This window comes from Talpa europaea (genome assembly GCF_964194135.1).
Source record: "Talpa europaea genome assembly, chromosome: 4".
Classification (NCBI taxonomy): Eukaryota; Metazoa; Chordata; class Mammalia; order Eulipotyphla; family Talpidae; genus Talpa; species Talpa europaea.
Genome location: NC_140070.1, coordinates 14,949,302 through 14,966,762, shown reverse-complemented (window position 1 = coordinate 14,966,762; position 17,461 = coordinate 14,949,302). Strand labels below are relative to the sequence as shown.

The following is a 17,461-nucleotide window of genomic DNA, read 5'->3' as shown; positions in this document are numbered from 1 at the left end:
ATTTATAATCCTTTAGAAAAATGCATGTATACTTTTGGACTCAAAGTTAGGCAACAATTTTAGGGAGTTCACAAATTTCCTATAAACCCTTTATGAACTGCGATTTTAAAAACTTCCTAGTGAAAGCTATACCTGAAATTTGAGTTTCTTTATTTATAGAAATATAAGTTGACCTACTATCACTTTATGTCCTTTATGAGTTTATAACATTTCTGCAGACAGATCCTAACCATGGTACTAAGAAAGACAGGTTTGTTATGAAAAGAACTCAATTCTAACACAGTTTTGATTTTTTTTTCCCCTCATGTGGCAAACAGAACCTAGATCTACAGCTGAACCTGGTAAGAAGCCTTTTCCTTTTTCTTCAGTTTTGTATCTTTGGGGTTTCAATAGTTCTTTGTTTCTGTTTTAAAGCCATAAGCAGAACAATGTTTTGCAGTTCTCTGGGAAATGTGAAACCCCCTTTCAGACCATATCTTCTTCATCCTGAGGTCGGTACACTGCATTTTACATCAACTTCTTTATTAGTAAAACATGAAGTTCCATTCAGACCAGAAAGTCAAGCTCAGTGACTTAAGGCTTTTGTAAATATAGCCTTTTATACTCAGAAAGCAAACGAACGATGAAAAAACATCCTCCTAAATTCCAAAGAAAAGAGCAATCTGTTGCATATTTCTACTGACCAAAACCCACAAACTTAACTACCCCCAGCTTAGAAATGTGTCTCACAGGAGAGCAGCCTGAGAGGGGAGCAAAATGGACCCCCAGACTTTCCCCATTTATGTGCCCTGAGCCATAAACTTTTACTAGTCTACAAGCATGAGGAGAGTCTTCTTGCTCTGGGATCGCTCTTAATTGCTGGCTCTTCTGACCTCACCAGAGTGCTGTTAGCCGGTAGCATCGGGTCCAGAATCCTCTCTCCTCCCACCTGAGGCTTCTTGGATGTTTACGACTCCTCACGGACTCCAGTAATGTTTGTAAAAGAAACAAAAACTTTTGTCCAGGGATTTCATAGACCCACCTCCTCGACATGCCTCTCTTCTTTATTTTCCCATCACCAAACCTCCAGGTTCACTTCTTGCCAAACAATCTTGAGCCTCTGCTTCGGCATCCTGCCACTGTCCCTTTGGAGTTGTGACCTTGCTCTGCCCCTTCACTGGGAACTAGAAGGTTCTGGGGGAGGAGGGGCTGCCACAGGTTGGATTACTGCCAGCAGCCCTGAACCTCTCAGAACTGAGAACGGGTCGTTAAAAGTGGGGAATACAGCAGGGGGTGCTGAGTACGGCCCTTGGGGAACAACTGGAATTGATCTACTGCCTTCTTGTCATGAGTTACAACTAGAGCGTGTCGCCTCGCTTAATGTGTCAGTCACCACATCAAATACTGTCGTCCTTTCCAAACGTGGAAATACACAACTTCACGTTTTATATGCGATGTGTCTTAGTGTAAAATTGCATCATGCTGGTTCCCTGATCCGTGGATATGTGAAATTTCTGAGACTCACATTACTGCCTGAGCTAAAATGGAAATCATAAAGGGAGTTAGGTCACATCTTTTGTATTTACTATTTTATTAATTGTATTTTTTAATGTGACAGCATTGGTTTACAACAGGAAATGATTTAGGGCTATAGATTCACACCTCTTTAGATGTGTGTTGCCATACCACACCTACTACCCCCAGGGCACATAGCCCTCCACCATAGTCCATTGGTTCCTCTTCACCGCCTCTCCCCTACTCTTCCCTCTGGTGGTATCAATTCTGTAGTCAGATTTCTAGGGTTTGTTTGTTTATTTAGTTTTTGCTGTTCCTTTGTTTTGTTACTTTATATTCTACATGTGAGTGAAATCATCTAGTTTTGGAGATCTGGCATATACACTGAATGGAATATTATTCAGCTGTCACAAAGATGAAATCTTGCCATTTGTGACAGCATGAATGGAACTGATGGTGATTATGCTAAAGCAGAAAGTCATGAGAGGGAGAAAAATACCATGTGCATTTACTGTTTTTAATAGAGGATGGATGGATGGATGGATGGATGGATGGATGGATGGATGGATGCAGGCAGATGGAAAGAGAATATAAATGGAATTATCTGAACTCAAGAACTTACTTAAATGCCTTTTGGTTTAACATGGCAAAATCGTGACGAAAAGAGCAAGATGTGAATTGCCTTTTTAAAAAATATATACATTAGCAATGTATTAAAGAGTTTGTCCTCTCCATATTCATGAAATTTTCCTACTTTTATTTGCCCTTTTGTTAGAGCTGAAAGAGTTAAAGAGGACAGACTACTCCATTTCTGCCACAGAAATGGTGTTTGTTGAAAACAAATGTTGCTTGGCAGAAAATACTTCAAACAAATCTGTCAATACCTGAAAAAACAATTTAAAAAACATAGTAAGGAGCTATTGAAAATGAAACAAACTAGTTTTCCAAACTGATAATTTCCCACAATTTTATTTACTATGACACCACTAGAATTGCTCCTTGTTCTATATAGTGGAGCATTACAATGTTCCGCCTCGGGAAAACTACAATCAGCATGTAGCATTAAGTAAAATCCATGATCATATTTTTTAAACAAAAAACCTTAAACACATGAATGTCTATTCAAATGACTGCATGAGTTGTTATGAGTAAAACTTCAGAACAAACAAATGCTAGAACATATTTGTATTTAAACAATGTATTTGGCATGCCTGACAAAACTAGGTATAATTATGATTCTTTTCCTAGGAGCCAAGTGTTCTCCTTACACTGACCTTGAAGCTGACCACTGACATGTCAAGGGAAATAAACAACATATCAATTGAGCTGTTGGCTTTTCTTAAATGACCTGATAAACTATTTTATCCAAAAGGCCACTGAACCATTCAGCTATATAAAATGAATGTAGGAGCTGTCTTCCCTGATAACTGTTTGTCTCATTGCTAAGTGGAAAACAGACATGACTACAGCACATCTGAGGCAAAAGATAAATTTTATGGGACTAGGTCAGTGATGCTTTCCAAATGCTAAAATATAAATAGCCTTTGAAATCCAGGAACATATTTATGCATTCGGGTTTTATTACCCTTTCTTCCTACTCACTTCTCTTCCTCTGACACATTTACTTTTGCGCTCTCATTGGGGCTTAACTGGACCTCTCTCGCCCTTTATTCTCCTTTCCCTCTCTCCCTCTCAGCACCTTTCTTATTTCCCTCCCTCAAGTTTTTTTTTAAAGATTTATTTATTTATTATTAATTTATTATTACAAGAATTGGGGTACAGGCCAGAGGTGTGAGAGCTGAGAGTATCCACCAGAGACAGAGCAAGGAACAGAACAGGAGACTGACTGAAGTACACTGCTGAGGGGAGCAGCGGGTGAGGGCGAGTCAGGAGAGGTCTGCTGCGCCATACGGGTTGCTCCCTGGCTGGCCTGGGATCTTGAGCTGCAGAGTCTGCAGACAGCTTTACAGCGCTGCTCTCAACCCACTGCGCCACTGGGGAGGCCCTCCCTCAACTTTTTTTAATCTCTTTTCTCTCTCCATGCTCTTCCCTTTCCTTATTCATGTGTAAGATGTCTTAAAACTCTAAAGATAAAACTGAAATCACTAGTACCTTGATACAACTCCATTAGGAATCAGATATTTAGATAAAGAAGGAAACAGCAGATTCCTCCCAAGACATTTGTGAAATTGAAACAGGTTTTTCTTGTCACTACTGTGTTGTATTTGTCTAATGTGTTTTACACTCCCTCCTCTGTCTAGACAGAAGTCATCTTGCATCACAAATCTTTTCAGACTGTTTTGTGAATTAATAGCTAGTCAGCTTACTTAAGACCAACATCCGTTTGTCTTATTACTTACTGTGGTCTTCCATTGACATTCAGACTTTACTCTGATTAAATCCTTCAAAGAATAGTCTGGGGGTGCGGGTGTAAAGGGCACAGAAGACTCATCTGGCAGCTGTTAATACTCAGGTCTTTACTCAGCTGTCTGGAAACAGCCACAAACTGTATTGAGTTACATCTATAGCATTGTCTGATGGCATGCAAAATTAAATATACCAAAAAAGGCTCTTACTGGCTAGAGAACTACACATAGAAAAGTGTGGTGTCACCAACTTTGCCTATGAATCTGCTTACCAATGACACCTGTCATCCTAGATCTTCGACATAGTGTCCATGTTTTGATTCTGTGATTCAGAATGTAAAGTAAATTATAGTTTGTTGATGTGCAGGTAAATGTAATGTGCTGAATTGGAGGAGGGCAGTAGTGAGATTGTTGAGATTCTCATAGGTTATAAATAGTTAAAAAATTAATGTTGGTCTAAGTTAAGATGGCGGGTTATACAAAATGGATTTTATATAGCCCATAGTTCTCAAACTGTGTGACAGAGTACCCCGGGGTGCCACATCAGACTGACAGAGGTCTTGTAATATGTTTGAAACTTTTGATAGATTCAGGAAAACCACTAGCTCTAAATAGTTCAGGTTCTCAACAAAGATCTTTCTGCATTCTTTTCTATGACATCCTGTATTTGTGAGATTGAAATTTTGATAAATGTGTGATTAAAAAGTAAGCACCACATGAAAATCAATATGGAACATGAAATGAGGCTGGGTGTGTCCAATCTGATTCCAAGAGAAATGATCATGCAGTACCCCACCCCATGCATACATGTGTTAGTGAGTAATTGTAGTTATTAAGAAAAAAATAATCTTTCCGTATATGTGTATGCTTTTTCAAACAGGAACTAACTTGTCAAGATCTGAATGCTTTTTAAGTTCTTTGGCAATGACTGCTTAATAAATGAAGTTGTTAGGAATATCTTTTGGCTTAGAAGCACCATAAAATAATTATTGAAACACTTAGGGTCCTGTGAACAAGGAAAGTTTGGCTTAATCTTTGGGAAGAGAGAGGAGATTCTAGGCATGTTTGAATGGGCACCAAGTAAACTCTGAGTGGCTATTTGGATTCTGAGTGCTGAATGATCCTCTTGCAGCCCTCAGCCTGTACTCACCTTCCAGGTAGCTAGCTCATGAACCTAACCTCTCCTGGAGGAAACTAAGACTCCTCTCCAGACAATCTGACCATCTCAAGTGGGGAAAAAAAATCCATAGACAATGAGAGGTTTTTCACACAAACTATCTCAATGACACTAGTGGGAAGAAGAAGGATGACATGCCCCTCACTTGTTCCCAGAGCTTCTAATCAGCTCAAAACCATGTCAAACAAGAAGAGAGAAGAGCTGCTGATGATACCTCTTCCATATGTGATAGAAAACAAACAACTTCCCCAAGAGCAATTTGAAGGAAACCGACTTGCAAAGAGAAGAACATGTAAAATCAAAACTCCATGCAGAGAGATTATCCAAGAAGTAAAAATAAAAAACCATAAAAGGAGCAGCAAGGGAGGAACATGAAGATGAAAAAAAGTCATTAGTAGATAAAAAAGAGAAATATTCCACAAAGCAGAGCAAGAAAATAAGGCAAAGAGAAAGGGATGTGAGAGAATTTAAGAAAATCAGACACTAGAGAACCCACCCCAGAAGACTGTGTATATGTTGTTGGAATTCCAGGAGGAAAGAACAAAAAGGGTGGAGGGAGATTATCAATGAAATATTTTTTTTATTCTTCAAAATGAAAGCAATCCATTTCCAGATTCAAAGAATCTCACTGAATGTGCAGTGTATGAAAATAAATTCGTAGCAGTGTATGTCCATCATTGTGAAATTCAGAATATCCAATACAAGAAAATGATGATATGTGTGCCCAGCAAGAAAACATCAGGTCACATATAAGCCCTTGGCATCAGAATATCTTAGTACATCTCAGCAGCCACAGTACAGATAGATTGAAGCAAAACCTTAAAAAATGTTGAGGTATGGGACCTCCAATTTTCTGCAGCCAGCCAAACCTTTAATTTGATGTGAAACTATAGTCAGGATGTTTCAGATGCAAAGTCCCTAAGACTTTTTCCTCCACAAACCTTTAGGTAGGATGTGCTTCAACATATTTGATCCAGAAAGTGCAAGATGTAGGGTACAGAAAGCAGGAGATCAAATGGACTTGAGGAAAGGGAATTCCCAGGAGGATAGCAGCTGCACATCAGGAATGAGGGACAAGCGCAGATTGGAACACTGGTCAGAGACAGACACACGGAGGCTTTCATCACCAAGGGCCATCACCACTGCTGCATCTTCTACCTAGAAACAAACGCAGGATGGCGAACCTGACCCAAACTCTTATCACTATGTGGCATGTCCTGCTCACTCCTTCCTGCTATGCCTCTTGGATCCACTGCAAACACTCATTTCATCCCCACAGAAGTGTCTGATTTGATCCAGTGCTGGGGTCTGGAAGTCGGCCATGTTTAATTTCAAAACAAAGTCTGGAGGCCCCCCCAGCACCAACTCTTCCTGCTGGCTGTGAGCTTCCTGCCCACGCTGAGCCTTGCACTGTGTCTCTCCAGGGTGAGCCTTACATTTCCAGGATTCACTCATGGCCTTGCCCACAGACTACCACCTCTGGGGGATTTTGTAAATTCGTGGAAAAATTGAAGTATTGATAGTTTATACCCCAAGATATACCCTGGCAGCTTTTTTCTAACACAGGACAGTTCCCTTTTCTTTAGACAAGAGTAGTTCTTGTGGTATGATGACGTATAACAAAAATCAAAGGAAAGATGGACTCAAAGGAGAAAACAAGAAGATTGAGTTGGGCTTATGCAGAGTTTCTGAAGTATTGATAGTATCTTTTTTAAAACTCGATGGGCAAACAGTGGTTCATTTATCCAGTCTGAATCTCATCTTGTTGGTTTTAGTCCAGGATTCTTCATTATCAGTTGTGTTAGCCAAGCCATGTGGTTTGGAAGTTAATTCTGGATTTCTTTTTACTTAGACTATAACCTCTCCTGCCAAACGCACATACACACACACACAAATTGTGAAGGAAGGTATTTTTGAAAATGCCCTCTTATTATCCAAGGGACCCAGTAATAGTATCCTTGCTGCCTCATCATTTTGTGTTTCTGCAAATAAAATGGTTTTGTTTGCATTTAGCCAAGGGTTAAGTAGGTCCAAGAACGTGAATAAAAAACTTGACTTCTGGGAGATACTAATGTAATTAGGTAATTTTTAGGTTAACTATAAAGATCAGAATATACCTCCAGCAAAAATAAAAAAAGTTTCCAATTTGGTAATTCATTATATGCCCTCCAATCAAAACCTTTCACTTAGGAAAATTGGATTAAAGTAGATCATAATTGGAGTTATTAATAACTTAAATTTTTTTCCATTTATACTGGAGACCATTTTTTCAGTATAATTAAGTAAGCCTCTAACTCCCTTTATTTGACATAAGCGGTCATTTCCTGATTTCCATTCCTCACTAAAATGTATTTTACAGCTGTCTTAAACTCTTTGTTCAAGTACGAGGCTACCAGATGAAAGTTGAGTATTACTGCCTGGCTCATCTCATTTCCTCATGGCTTCCTTCATTTTTATAAATGTCCGAACCAATCAAGCTGTGATGCTCCTCTTTCTCAACAAAATGGGAACCTATTGTCCCTTTCAGATAAATTTTCCAAGGAAAAACTGAACAGTCTTGGGAGGACTGAATTAAAATTTTGTCAAACAAAAAAATCACTGAGATGTAGCAAAGAACATCCCACATAAAAGAACATGTCAATGCATTTTTCTTATGTTCTCTAAGTTTGTAATCACTTGTAGATGCTCATCACTTGTAGATGCTCATTCATCATCAACTTGGTGCATGCCTATACCTTATGTATGCAATAGAAATGTTCCTGAAAATTCAGCTAAAATGAATATTGTTCAGATTTGAGTCACACAGAGGAAACGTGGGAAAATCAGTCTTTCTGAGAATTCCATTAGAAAACGGTCTTCTGTAAAGCAAATGTTTACTTTCTGTCCCCTCAAACAAAATTTCGTCCATAAGTTTATTCAACCATATTTATGGAGAGCCTGCTGTGGAAGTGATGCAAGGGTCTGGCCATGCACAGAAGAAATGCTGTCTGTTCTCACAGAGGCCAAGTGTGTCAGGGAATGAGAGAGCAACAAGCCAGTTACACAACAAATAATTTAAATATAATAGGGATAGATGTTTGCCATCCCAGGGGACATGCAGGAGGCAGAGCTGGCCAAATCTCATCAAAAAAGGATTCTCTGAGATTGTAATGTTTAGGTGGAAATGGCGAGGCTAAGTAGGAGAGGGTCGAGAACTTAAGGAATGCCACTTCTGCAGGAGCTGCCCAAGAGCCAGGGCACCTATAGCTCAGCAAAAGAAGGTAAGAGAAACAAATGAACCTGGCAAGAAAGCCGGTGGTTTTGTAGACTTTATGAGACATAAAGGAATTTTAACTTAGCCTCAAAGATAGGGGAGATGATAAAATGTCATTCCCAAGAGGACCCTCTGGATTAGAAGGACAACTCCATATACAAGGTCAGGTTTTGTGAAAACCTCCAAAATCATTTTATCTTATTCTGAAATGTAGGTTTCAAGGCACAGAAATATGCCTATGTTTGCAGTGAAAGCAATCTCTGACATTCAACTGGCAATGGGTATTTTTCTAAATGTCTACAGAAACTCCTATTTCCCCAAGTGAAAATGATCCAAGGTTAAGAGCACCAAGTCCTGGGAAGGTAGTGCAAAGATGGAGGCATTGTTTCTCCGGGCAGGAAGCACTAGGAGCAGCTGCAGTAGGAGCAGCTGATATTTTCATGTGTCAGTATCTCTTAAACCTTTACCTGAAAATCCTTTAGTAGCCAAACACTTCTCTGTGGATTCATGGATATTTACTGAGCCAGGAACTGACCTTGGTCCATGGGGGCAGTGTTTTTAAACAGCCATGAAAATAAATGGCAACCATCATTATTTTAAAATAAAATAAAATATAGGGCCTCCCCGGTGGCGCAGCGGTTGAGCGCTGGGTTGCGAAGCTGCCCGCGGCCTCTGCGACGCCGGTTCGATCCCCGGCTGCTCCCCGGCCACCGGAGGAGGGTCCCGCATGGCGCGCAGACCTCTCCTGCCGCCCGCTGCTCCCCTCAGCAGTGTACTTCGGTCCTTCTGCCTGCTCTGCTCCCCGCTCTGGTTCTGGTGAATTCTCTCACCCTCCCGCGCTTCTGACTGTACCCAGTGCATGTATAAACAAAACAAACAAACAAACAAATAAATAAATAAAACATGCCTCTATTAAAAAAAAAAAAAAATAAAAAAAAATAAAATAAAATATAATACAAAATAGTAAAGGACACTTCATATGAATTTAAGTACTGTTTTGTGAAATTTTCTGTTAGGTATGTTTGTGTATGTGTCTGTATGACTGGATCAGACATAAAACATATTCTGTGATTTCCAATCAAAAACATTTGACATTCATTTTTAGGATGAAGTTTCCTATACTTTCCTAAAGATAAATCTGGTCTAGAAAGTGTGTTGTTTGTTTTTAGAAAAATCCTTAGCCCAGGTCTGTTGCATCAGAATCTCTAGGGGAGAGGACTATGTAGCCAACGTAGATAACAAATGTTCCAGGTGATAACTAACAGGTCTGGGAAACACTATCCTAAAAGATTCAAGAAATTATACCGAGTCTTATAAATTCCCCTGAAAACATCCTAGTCCTAATGTAGAGCTAAGTGATATATGCAAATTTAAATAACATTTTTATCTACATCCTTGACTGTATAGCAAGAGCAAGTGTAGGGTAGACGTAAAGCTAGAGCAATGCAGAATCTTGCCTATTTCTAGTCTGTCTGTATTTTCTCTTCATCTTTTTAAATGAAAAGCACATTGTTGTAGATTTCAAAATTACTTATACATATTATGCTTCATGGTTACACCTTGTAACTGTGGGAACTGGTCTTTTCCCAGTTCCCACAGTGTGTCTTGAGATAGGGATCTTTTGTACTGATTGAGACAAAGGTGAGCATGTCTGTGATAGGTGCCATAAATGTTAAGAAATAATACAGGTTGCTCATATATTTTCCATCTTAAACAGCAACACTAAACGATTCATAATTCCAACAAGGGGATGACAGCAGATTAAATGAACTGAAGACCTTAATAATGGAAGGTTATAAGACAAAAGGTATTTGAGGCAAAATCTGGAATCTCCTCCAATTAATAGCTTCTAGAAACTTTAACTATTCATGTATCTACTTCAGTATTTTTAAGAGGACATAAAATAATATTATGTTGCTATACATACAAAGATAGTGGTTTCTGCCCTCAATTTTGTAATTGCGTTATTAAAGATTGTAGTCCGTTTACATCAGTAGTGAAAATAAGCAAATTTGTTGCAGAACATATCTTGTGGTTTAAATACTAGGTGAAAAAAGTATAACTGTGGGTAAAATTGCTACCTTATAATTAAAACCTTTATTAAAGTGGCCCTTAAACTGGCCACCCACCTCAATTCTAGTGCATTGTAGGTTAAGCCAACTTGCAAGGCCAACCCAGATTCTAGGGTTGAAGAAATAAACTCTGCCAGTTGGGGGAAGCTACAGGGTCACATTACAAAGGGGCCTGGATGCAGAGAGGGAAGACAAGGCAGGTTTTGCTAAACATCTACAGTGTGGGGTCTTACACTGCCCACATATTATGCAAATATCCAGTGGAGTCTCTGGGAATCAGAAATAGATCACATTTCTTAATATTTGTTAATTTAATCATCTGTTACTTCTCTGGTACAACATGAACGGTTACTCCAGATAGCATCTCTCTAATGGAAATTGCTAGCACTTATGGCTACACAGCATCTTCTAGGTGCTGTGTCCTGAGCCCAGTCTGTATCATAGCGCAAGAATAAGTGGTGGTTTGGAGTATGGAATCTAGAACTCAACTTGGTTTAAATTCTGATTTTACCATTTACTCGCTATGTGACCTTGGACAAATCAATTAGTGCAATTGTGCTTCAGTTTCCTACTTAGAAGATGGGTGAATAATAATAAACATAACTCATGAGATTGAGAGGATTAAGTCTGAAGTGATGTAGGTTAAGTGCTTGTAATAGTACCTAGTGCCTAGTAAGAGTGCCCTGGGTATTAGCAATTGTCATGTTCATCTGCATCCATCATAACCCGGTGGTGGTTAATTTTATGAGTTGTGACTAATAGAAACTGTCAGGTAGATCCTGTCATTGTCTCCATTTTACAGATAAGGATGTTGAAGTTCAGGGATGTTGACCAAAGTCGACACGAAGAAGCAGGACCTTATTTAAGCCTTGGTAGCAGATTCTAGATCTGAACTTTTTGCACTGTATAACACAACCCACTGTTCCAGTAGCTTCCAGAATAATTGTCTGCAAATCAAACCTTTACATATTAGGTTCTTAACTCCATTGTCAACATTTTAGAGAAGCTTGATTTCCCCTTCTAGTTGCTTTTCAGTTGAACAGAAGTAAGAGGCAGCTCCATTGTAGTTGAAAGAACTTCTACATACCAGTAAATTAGGCCGGGGAGAGTGGAGCTGACATCCACTTAGCATCTGCCACATGCCAGGGCAGGGGTACACACTTGGCAAACATCTTGTTTTACCTTCACAGATACACCATTAGGTATTAAAACCCCATCTTATAGATGAGGAAACCATCTATGGTTAATTTAGCACAGCTAAATTAAATGGAAAAAGATTCTATTGTGAACACTTTTGTAAAGCACTTTCAGGATAATCATTACCTATTTGTTTTAGAAAAGCAGTTTCTGACTTCTTCAAAGTGGCTGTGGCTTTACTCTGATGAATTCTGTTCTCTACACTTCCAGAGGAGATCTGTACCCTGGTGATCGCAGAGACTTTCCCTGAAGATGCGGGGATCTTTACGTGCTCGGCAAGAAATGATTATGGATCTGTAACCAGCACTGCCCAGCTGCTTGTCACGTCAGGTATGTGAGGAGTGAGGAATGGACTGGGTTCTGTTCCCCGCCACTTAGTGTGGTTCACCACAAGGTCCCAGGAGGAGAGCTCAGCCCTTAGGAATGCTCGCTGCTGCTCCAGGAGTTAGCCTGACAGTCAGTGTTTCATCAGGAAGCTAAAGGCTTTGGAGAAAGGGGCCTTGGAAGTGGTGACAAAAGTCAAAAGATGATAGTATAGTCCTGAACACACGGGCAGAGGGGTTGGTTTTTAAATCATGCAGTACTGGGGCCTCCCTGGTGGCGCAAGGGGTTAAGACACAACCTATGAAGCTATCCCTAGCCACTGTAGCAGGAGTTCGCTCCCCGGCCAGGGAGGAGACCCACATAGCACAGCAGATTCACCCACTGCTCCCCTCAGCAGTGTATTTCAGTCAATCTGCCTGTTCTGTTCCCTACTCTCTCTGGTGAATCCTCTCACCCTCCACACCTCTGGCTGTACCCCAGTTCTTGTATGCATAAATAATCTTTTAAAAAAAATCATGCAGTCCTGGCCTTGGACACATCGGAGCTGATTTCCTAACTCCTTCCTGTGAACTCAGAATCGGCTCACATCAGAAACCATCTCTGAATCAGGACCATTAATCTCTGCAGGGCCAAAGCAGGGGCTCTGCAGAGATGTGGACAAATAGATCATTGTTGCATGTTATTGAAAAAGTCATACAAGATAGACCTAATATAATTCAGAGAAACTGTGAAGATCTTAGAGATTAGATTTTGTTAGTAGTAGAATATAACCCTGATATGAAAAACTAAAGCAGTATATTATTACAACCAATATTCAAAACCATTGGATTTTTTTTTTAACTCAAACCTGTAGGGAGTGCAACAGGAACAATTATTTCTTTTATTAACTTTAGTTGACTGTTTTCTGCTATTACTGACTGGCTTTTTCTTTTTTAATTGTATTTTTTTGTTGAGGTAGTGTTGGCTTACAACACTATACATGATTCGGGGATACAGGTTCACACTGTGTCAGATGTGTTACCATAGCACCCCCAACACCAAGACATCCATAATCATTCTGACTGGTTTAATTTTATTTTTATAGCCTCCTATCTGTGATTTTTTTAAAAAAAAATTTAAAAAATATCTCTTTGGCACATAGTATGCACAGTAGGTGTCGGTACATGGGGTGTGGGCTGCATGAGAGATCAAGGAGAGGACCGGATCACTTGGATCCCTTTCCAAGAGTCTGGAAGTGGTGCTAGGTGGCAGCAGAGGCACAAGCAACAGGGGTTGAGGGAGGTGCAGTGGGAATTGTAAATGCTTTTTCATCTTAAGAAATGGGAAGTTTACCTCCATGGGGAAACTGTTGAGATGAATGATCCTTTGACAGTGAAAAAGGAAACTCCAGGAGCCTGATTAGAGCCGCAAAGCAGAAGGGATCCCAATGTTAGGAGTCTGAGTTGGCTTGAAAGTGGCCACACCAAATGGCTCCAGCAGGGCTGCAGCAGTCTGGGCCAAACTCTGGACTCTCAAAGTCGGTGTGGCATAAACTGGCTTGCAGTATTTTCCATTTTCATCTGGGATAAATCTGCTATAGGCCAGACGCAATCAATAAATACTTTTGGGCTTTCAGCGTACCTCAGTGAGCATTTTTGAGTACGTTCCATAAGCCCCACTGAGCTTTAGTTATTTACCTTTAAAAAGCATGAATGTCCATGGCTTACCACATACAACATTTATAGCTTGAACTAATGTCAGTCAAGTACAAATGGGATGGATTTTGACCCACAGGTCAAAATTAGAGAGGATGAAGCATTATTATTAGTTGGTCTTATTTGTGTTGGCTTTTTTTTTTTTTTATTTGCCAACTTCTATCTTTAGCTCTTGTTTGGAATTTGTTAATGAATTGGTAGCTGGTTTCACCACATGTGGGCAATTCAGGAAATGAAACAGTGGCAGCCACTGAAAACAAGCATGGAAGAATCGGGTCCTCCAACAGACTTGGCTTCTGCATCAGCAGAGATAGTACAAAGTCATCTCTTCTTCAGCATCTTAACAGGGCCCAAGGGAAGCTCAGGTGCTCCAGGACAATGTGAACATAACTGTGGCATCTTATTATTCTCTCCTGCCTTTCTTTTTCCTTAGCCAACACTGAAAACTGTAGCTATGACTCAGTGGGAGACGCCAACAGCGATCTCTTCCAAAACTTGCCTCCACCCCCTCCACTCTTGGAAGCAAGTTCCTTTGAGTTGGCATCAAAGAACCCAGCTGAGATCCAGCAGGTGAACAGCCCTGAGTTAGGACTGAGCAGGGCAGCCCTTCAAATGCAGTTCAGCTCTGCTGAGAGGGAAACCAACGGCGTCCATCCCAGCCATGGAGTAAATGGACTGATTAACGGCAAAGCTAACAGTAATAAATCTCTTCCTGCACCAGCTGTCCTGCTCTCACCCACTAAGGAGCCGCCACCTCTGCTTGCCAAACCCAAACTGTGAGTATTTCTGCATGGTTTTATAATACTTTCCATACCCCTGCTAAATTGCCTCTCTGGGCAGGGAAAACGTTTTGCTGGACTCAAGTCCATGGCAAGGTGTCCCTTCAGCAGGCACGTTGTCCCTGGTTGATGTGACCTTGCCATTGAGTGGGGTCATCCAAAAATATAAAGGATGTCTGAAACTACAGAAAGTAAACGAGAAGCTTGGTTCTCTTTGCCCTTTGCTAAAAGTTTTAACTGGTTTCAGCTGTGAAAATATCTGTGCGTGGTGCGGCTTTCCAATGTACAGCAAGGATGTGGCCATCCCCCGGAGGTGATGGGAGAGGGACCTACTTTGAGCTGTCTGTTAAAAGCTTTTCCAAATGTTTTAAAATTAAGCATCGGTGAGGAAATCCAAGTCAGACAAGACTGAAAGCTGAGGATGGAAATTCAGTGTGTTGAAGCCGGGTTGGGGGCTGAAACCAGAGATAGGCAGGCTGGTCAGGAAGAAGAGAGCTCTTCACAACTCAAGTGACTTGGCTTTGGAATTCTTGGAACTGCATATTTCCGTGAATTCCACCTTCATATTTGATTTCCATTATTTTCTTAGGATGATAAACCTTGCATGAGCTGTTTCCATTGGCACCCTACAGCAGAGAGTTGTTATGAATGGAGCCATTACAATGTCAGAGAGAGGCAGAAATTAATTAACTCAAAAGGTTCTATCACAGCATAACAAACCTTGAATTACTGCCCTTATAGAGGTCGGTGGAAATGTCAGAATCGTATAAAATGTATACTTTCTTAACAAGGCCACATTTCCAAGAGAATGAGTTTGTCAGAATCTGAGAAAGCCTCTTAGAATTTCCCATGATGTCTGATGTTTTTGATCTGGAAGGAAGGATAATAGGGGCAGGAGTTACTCTGTTTCCCTGATACTTAACCTACTCTCATCTCTCTGTCATCAACGTCTTTGTTAGAAATATTACAGTAAATGGAGGTTCAAATTAAAGTTCAAATCTGACATTTGTCTATCACTTTAATATTGAGTGATTTCCTGAACATTATTAGTGATTTCATGAACATTATAACAAATCAGCCAAGCAAATGCCTTAGGTTAGCAAGAGGGCAGACACTTGGGGACCGCCTTGTGTTGCAGTTTTTAAAAGTCTATTTGTTACTACCCTGTCTGCAGTGTTACATTCCATCCCAGCTCACTCTTAGCCAACAGGGCCACTAGCTTTGTAGACAGGACAGTGAATCCTCACCATCAAGGATAGGTTTTTGGAAACTGTGACTTTACATGAAACGAAGCGTAAGGAAATTGGGTCTCAGTAATGTTTCCGTCTCCATCCGCCTGGATTCTTTTTCTCATCATTGTGGTTCAAGAACCTGATGGGGTAGGAAAGGTGCCAGGTGCACTTTTCATACCTATACTCCAGCGCCATTGAGACTCTGCACAGGTGACATGAGTTCAAGAGTGAAGAGGCTTAAAAAGGATTTACTCTTGAGCCCCAGCCCATAAAATTAATTGCTGCTGCTGACTGCTTTTATCTTTGCATTTTGAATATATATTTGAAGTGCTTTTACTGAGACAAGGACCTGCTGTTCTGGGGAAGAAAAGGCCGTGTGTTTAATAACTAGGACTTGACTGTGCTCTTGGTTAAGTAAAGTATATCTCTCATTAATGGCTGTCATAAATTGGATATAAATCGCAGGAGGGCAAACATGAGGAGCTGTTAACAGGCTTTTACGGCCCTTCTTATCTCAGCAGTTTCAACAGCTCTTCAGCTTTTAGCTTCACTTTGCAGTGATGTTGGTGTGTGTGATGGGGGCAGAGGCATGTCTGCAAAAGACAGACAAAGCAAACTTGTTGCCATCAAGAGGATGAGTAGCTTAAGCAGTTTGAAGAGTGATTTCACTATTTGCTTATAGTCCAATTTTTAATATTAAATAAGACACAGGGAAAATGGACTTTGGTGTTTAACATCCATATAAAGAGGTTTTCACCCACCCCTGCCTTCAGGAAGAAATATAGGAAAAGGCAGAGCACTTAATCACAGAACTTGGTAGCTTAGAAATAACATTTACTTGAGATGCACACAATTTATCTATTCCTCCATTATTGGACACTTAACGTTGTTTTCATGTCTTGGCTCTTGTAAATAATGCCAGTGAACATGGTGTTTAGGTATTTTTTTGCATTAGTGTTTTCATTTAATTCATACAGATACCCAGAAGTGGACTTGCTGGATCATATGATAGTTCTTTAATTTTTTGAAGCACCTCCATATTGTTTCCCCGAGTGGCTGTTTTAATTACAAAATGAATGCATACTTGATATGATAATTCAAACTACAAGGTAATTAAAGTTAATACTCTTTGCTTTGCTTTCTTCAGAGTAACATCTTTAGGTGTGACCGCTGTCACTGGTTTGGTCTGAGGTCTTTTCCTTTATCTTCATGGTAACTTAATAAAAGCTTTGCTCATGTTGTAAAAGTTGCATGCTTTGATAGAGAAAGGCTGTTGAATGGTACCTGCAAATAAATTAGAATGGCATCTGTTATTGGTAATCAATGAGTCCAGGTAACTTCCCAGTAAAATTCTTTCACTCATCTATTTATTTCTTTTCATACATTAAAGGGAGATGAGATTTTGCTTCTTATTGTTGGCAGTGAAAAACTGTGGACCTTTCTAATACCAGCACACTGGGATTTTTTTTTCCCATTCATAAAAGGAGAGACTTGTAGTTTTGGCTTAGGGCATTTCATTCATCTGAATTATTTATAATCAAAAAAATCAAACAATTGGGAGGGACAAGCAATAGGAATTAAAATGTTTACTGTTGCACTAAATTAACCTAGAAGTCGTGTTTGAAAAAGAACCTCACTATCAAAAAAAAAAAAAAAAGAAAAGAAAAAAAAAAAACCTCTGCATTATTTTCTCTCAAATAGCTGCAACAATATTAACAGGAAGAAAAAAAAAATCAGACTAAAATGAAAAGATAAAAATGTCATGTATTCTTTTCTTGATCAAGTCCAGCCTCCATCCTGTATAGAAATCTTCCACAGTGGACTTGCAGACTGTGCCCAGGCTGTCCCTAGGGTGTCTCCTGGCTCATTGTCC

General features: G+C 40.0%; 1 protein-coding gene across 2 annotated transcripts in view; it reads left to right on the top strand.

The window, feature by feature from the left end:
• PALLD (palladin, cytoskeletal associated protein) overlaps positions 1-17,461 on the top strand; it is a gene marked incomplete at both ends in the record, with an annotated part of 341,943 nt that overhangs the window by 154,068 nt on the left and 170,414 nt on the right. For both annotated transcript variants that reach the window (XM_084232237.1, XM_084232236.1), the window contains 3 exons: positions 318-341; positions 11,770-11,889; positions 14,011-14,353. In XM_084232237.1, coding sequence (XP_084088363.1) covers positions 318-341; positions 11,770-11,889; positions 14,011-14,353 — 487 coding nt within the window. The remainder of the gene's footprint in view (positions 1-317; positions 342-11,769; positions 11,890-14,010; positions 14,354-17,461) is intronic.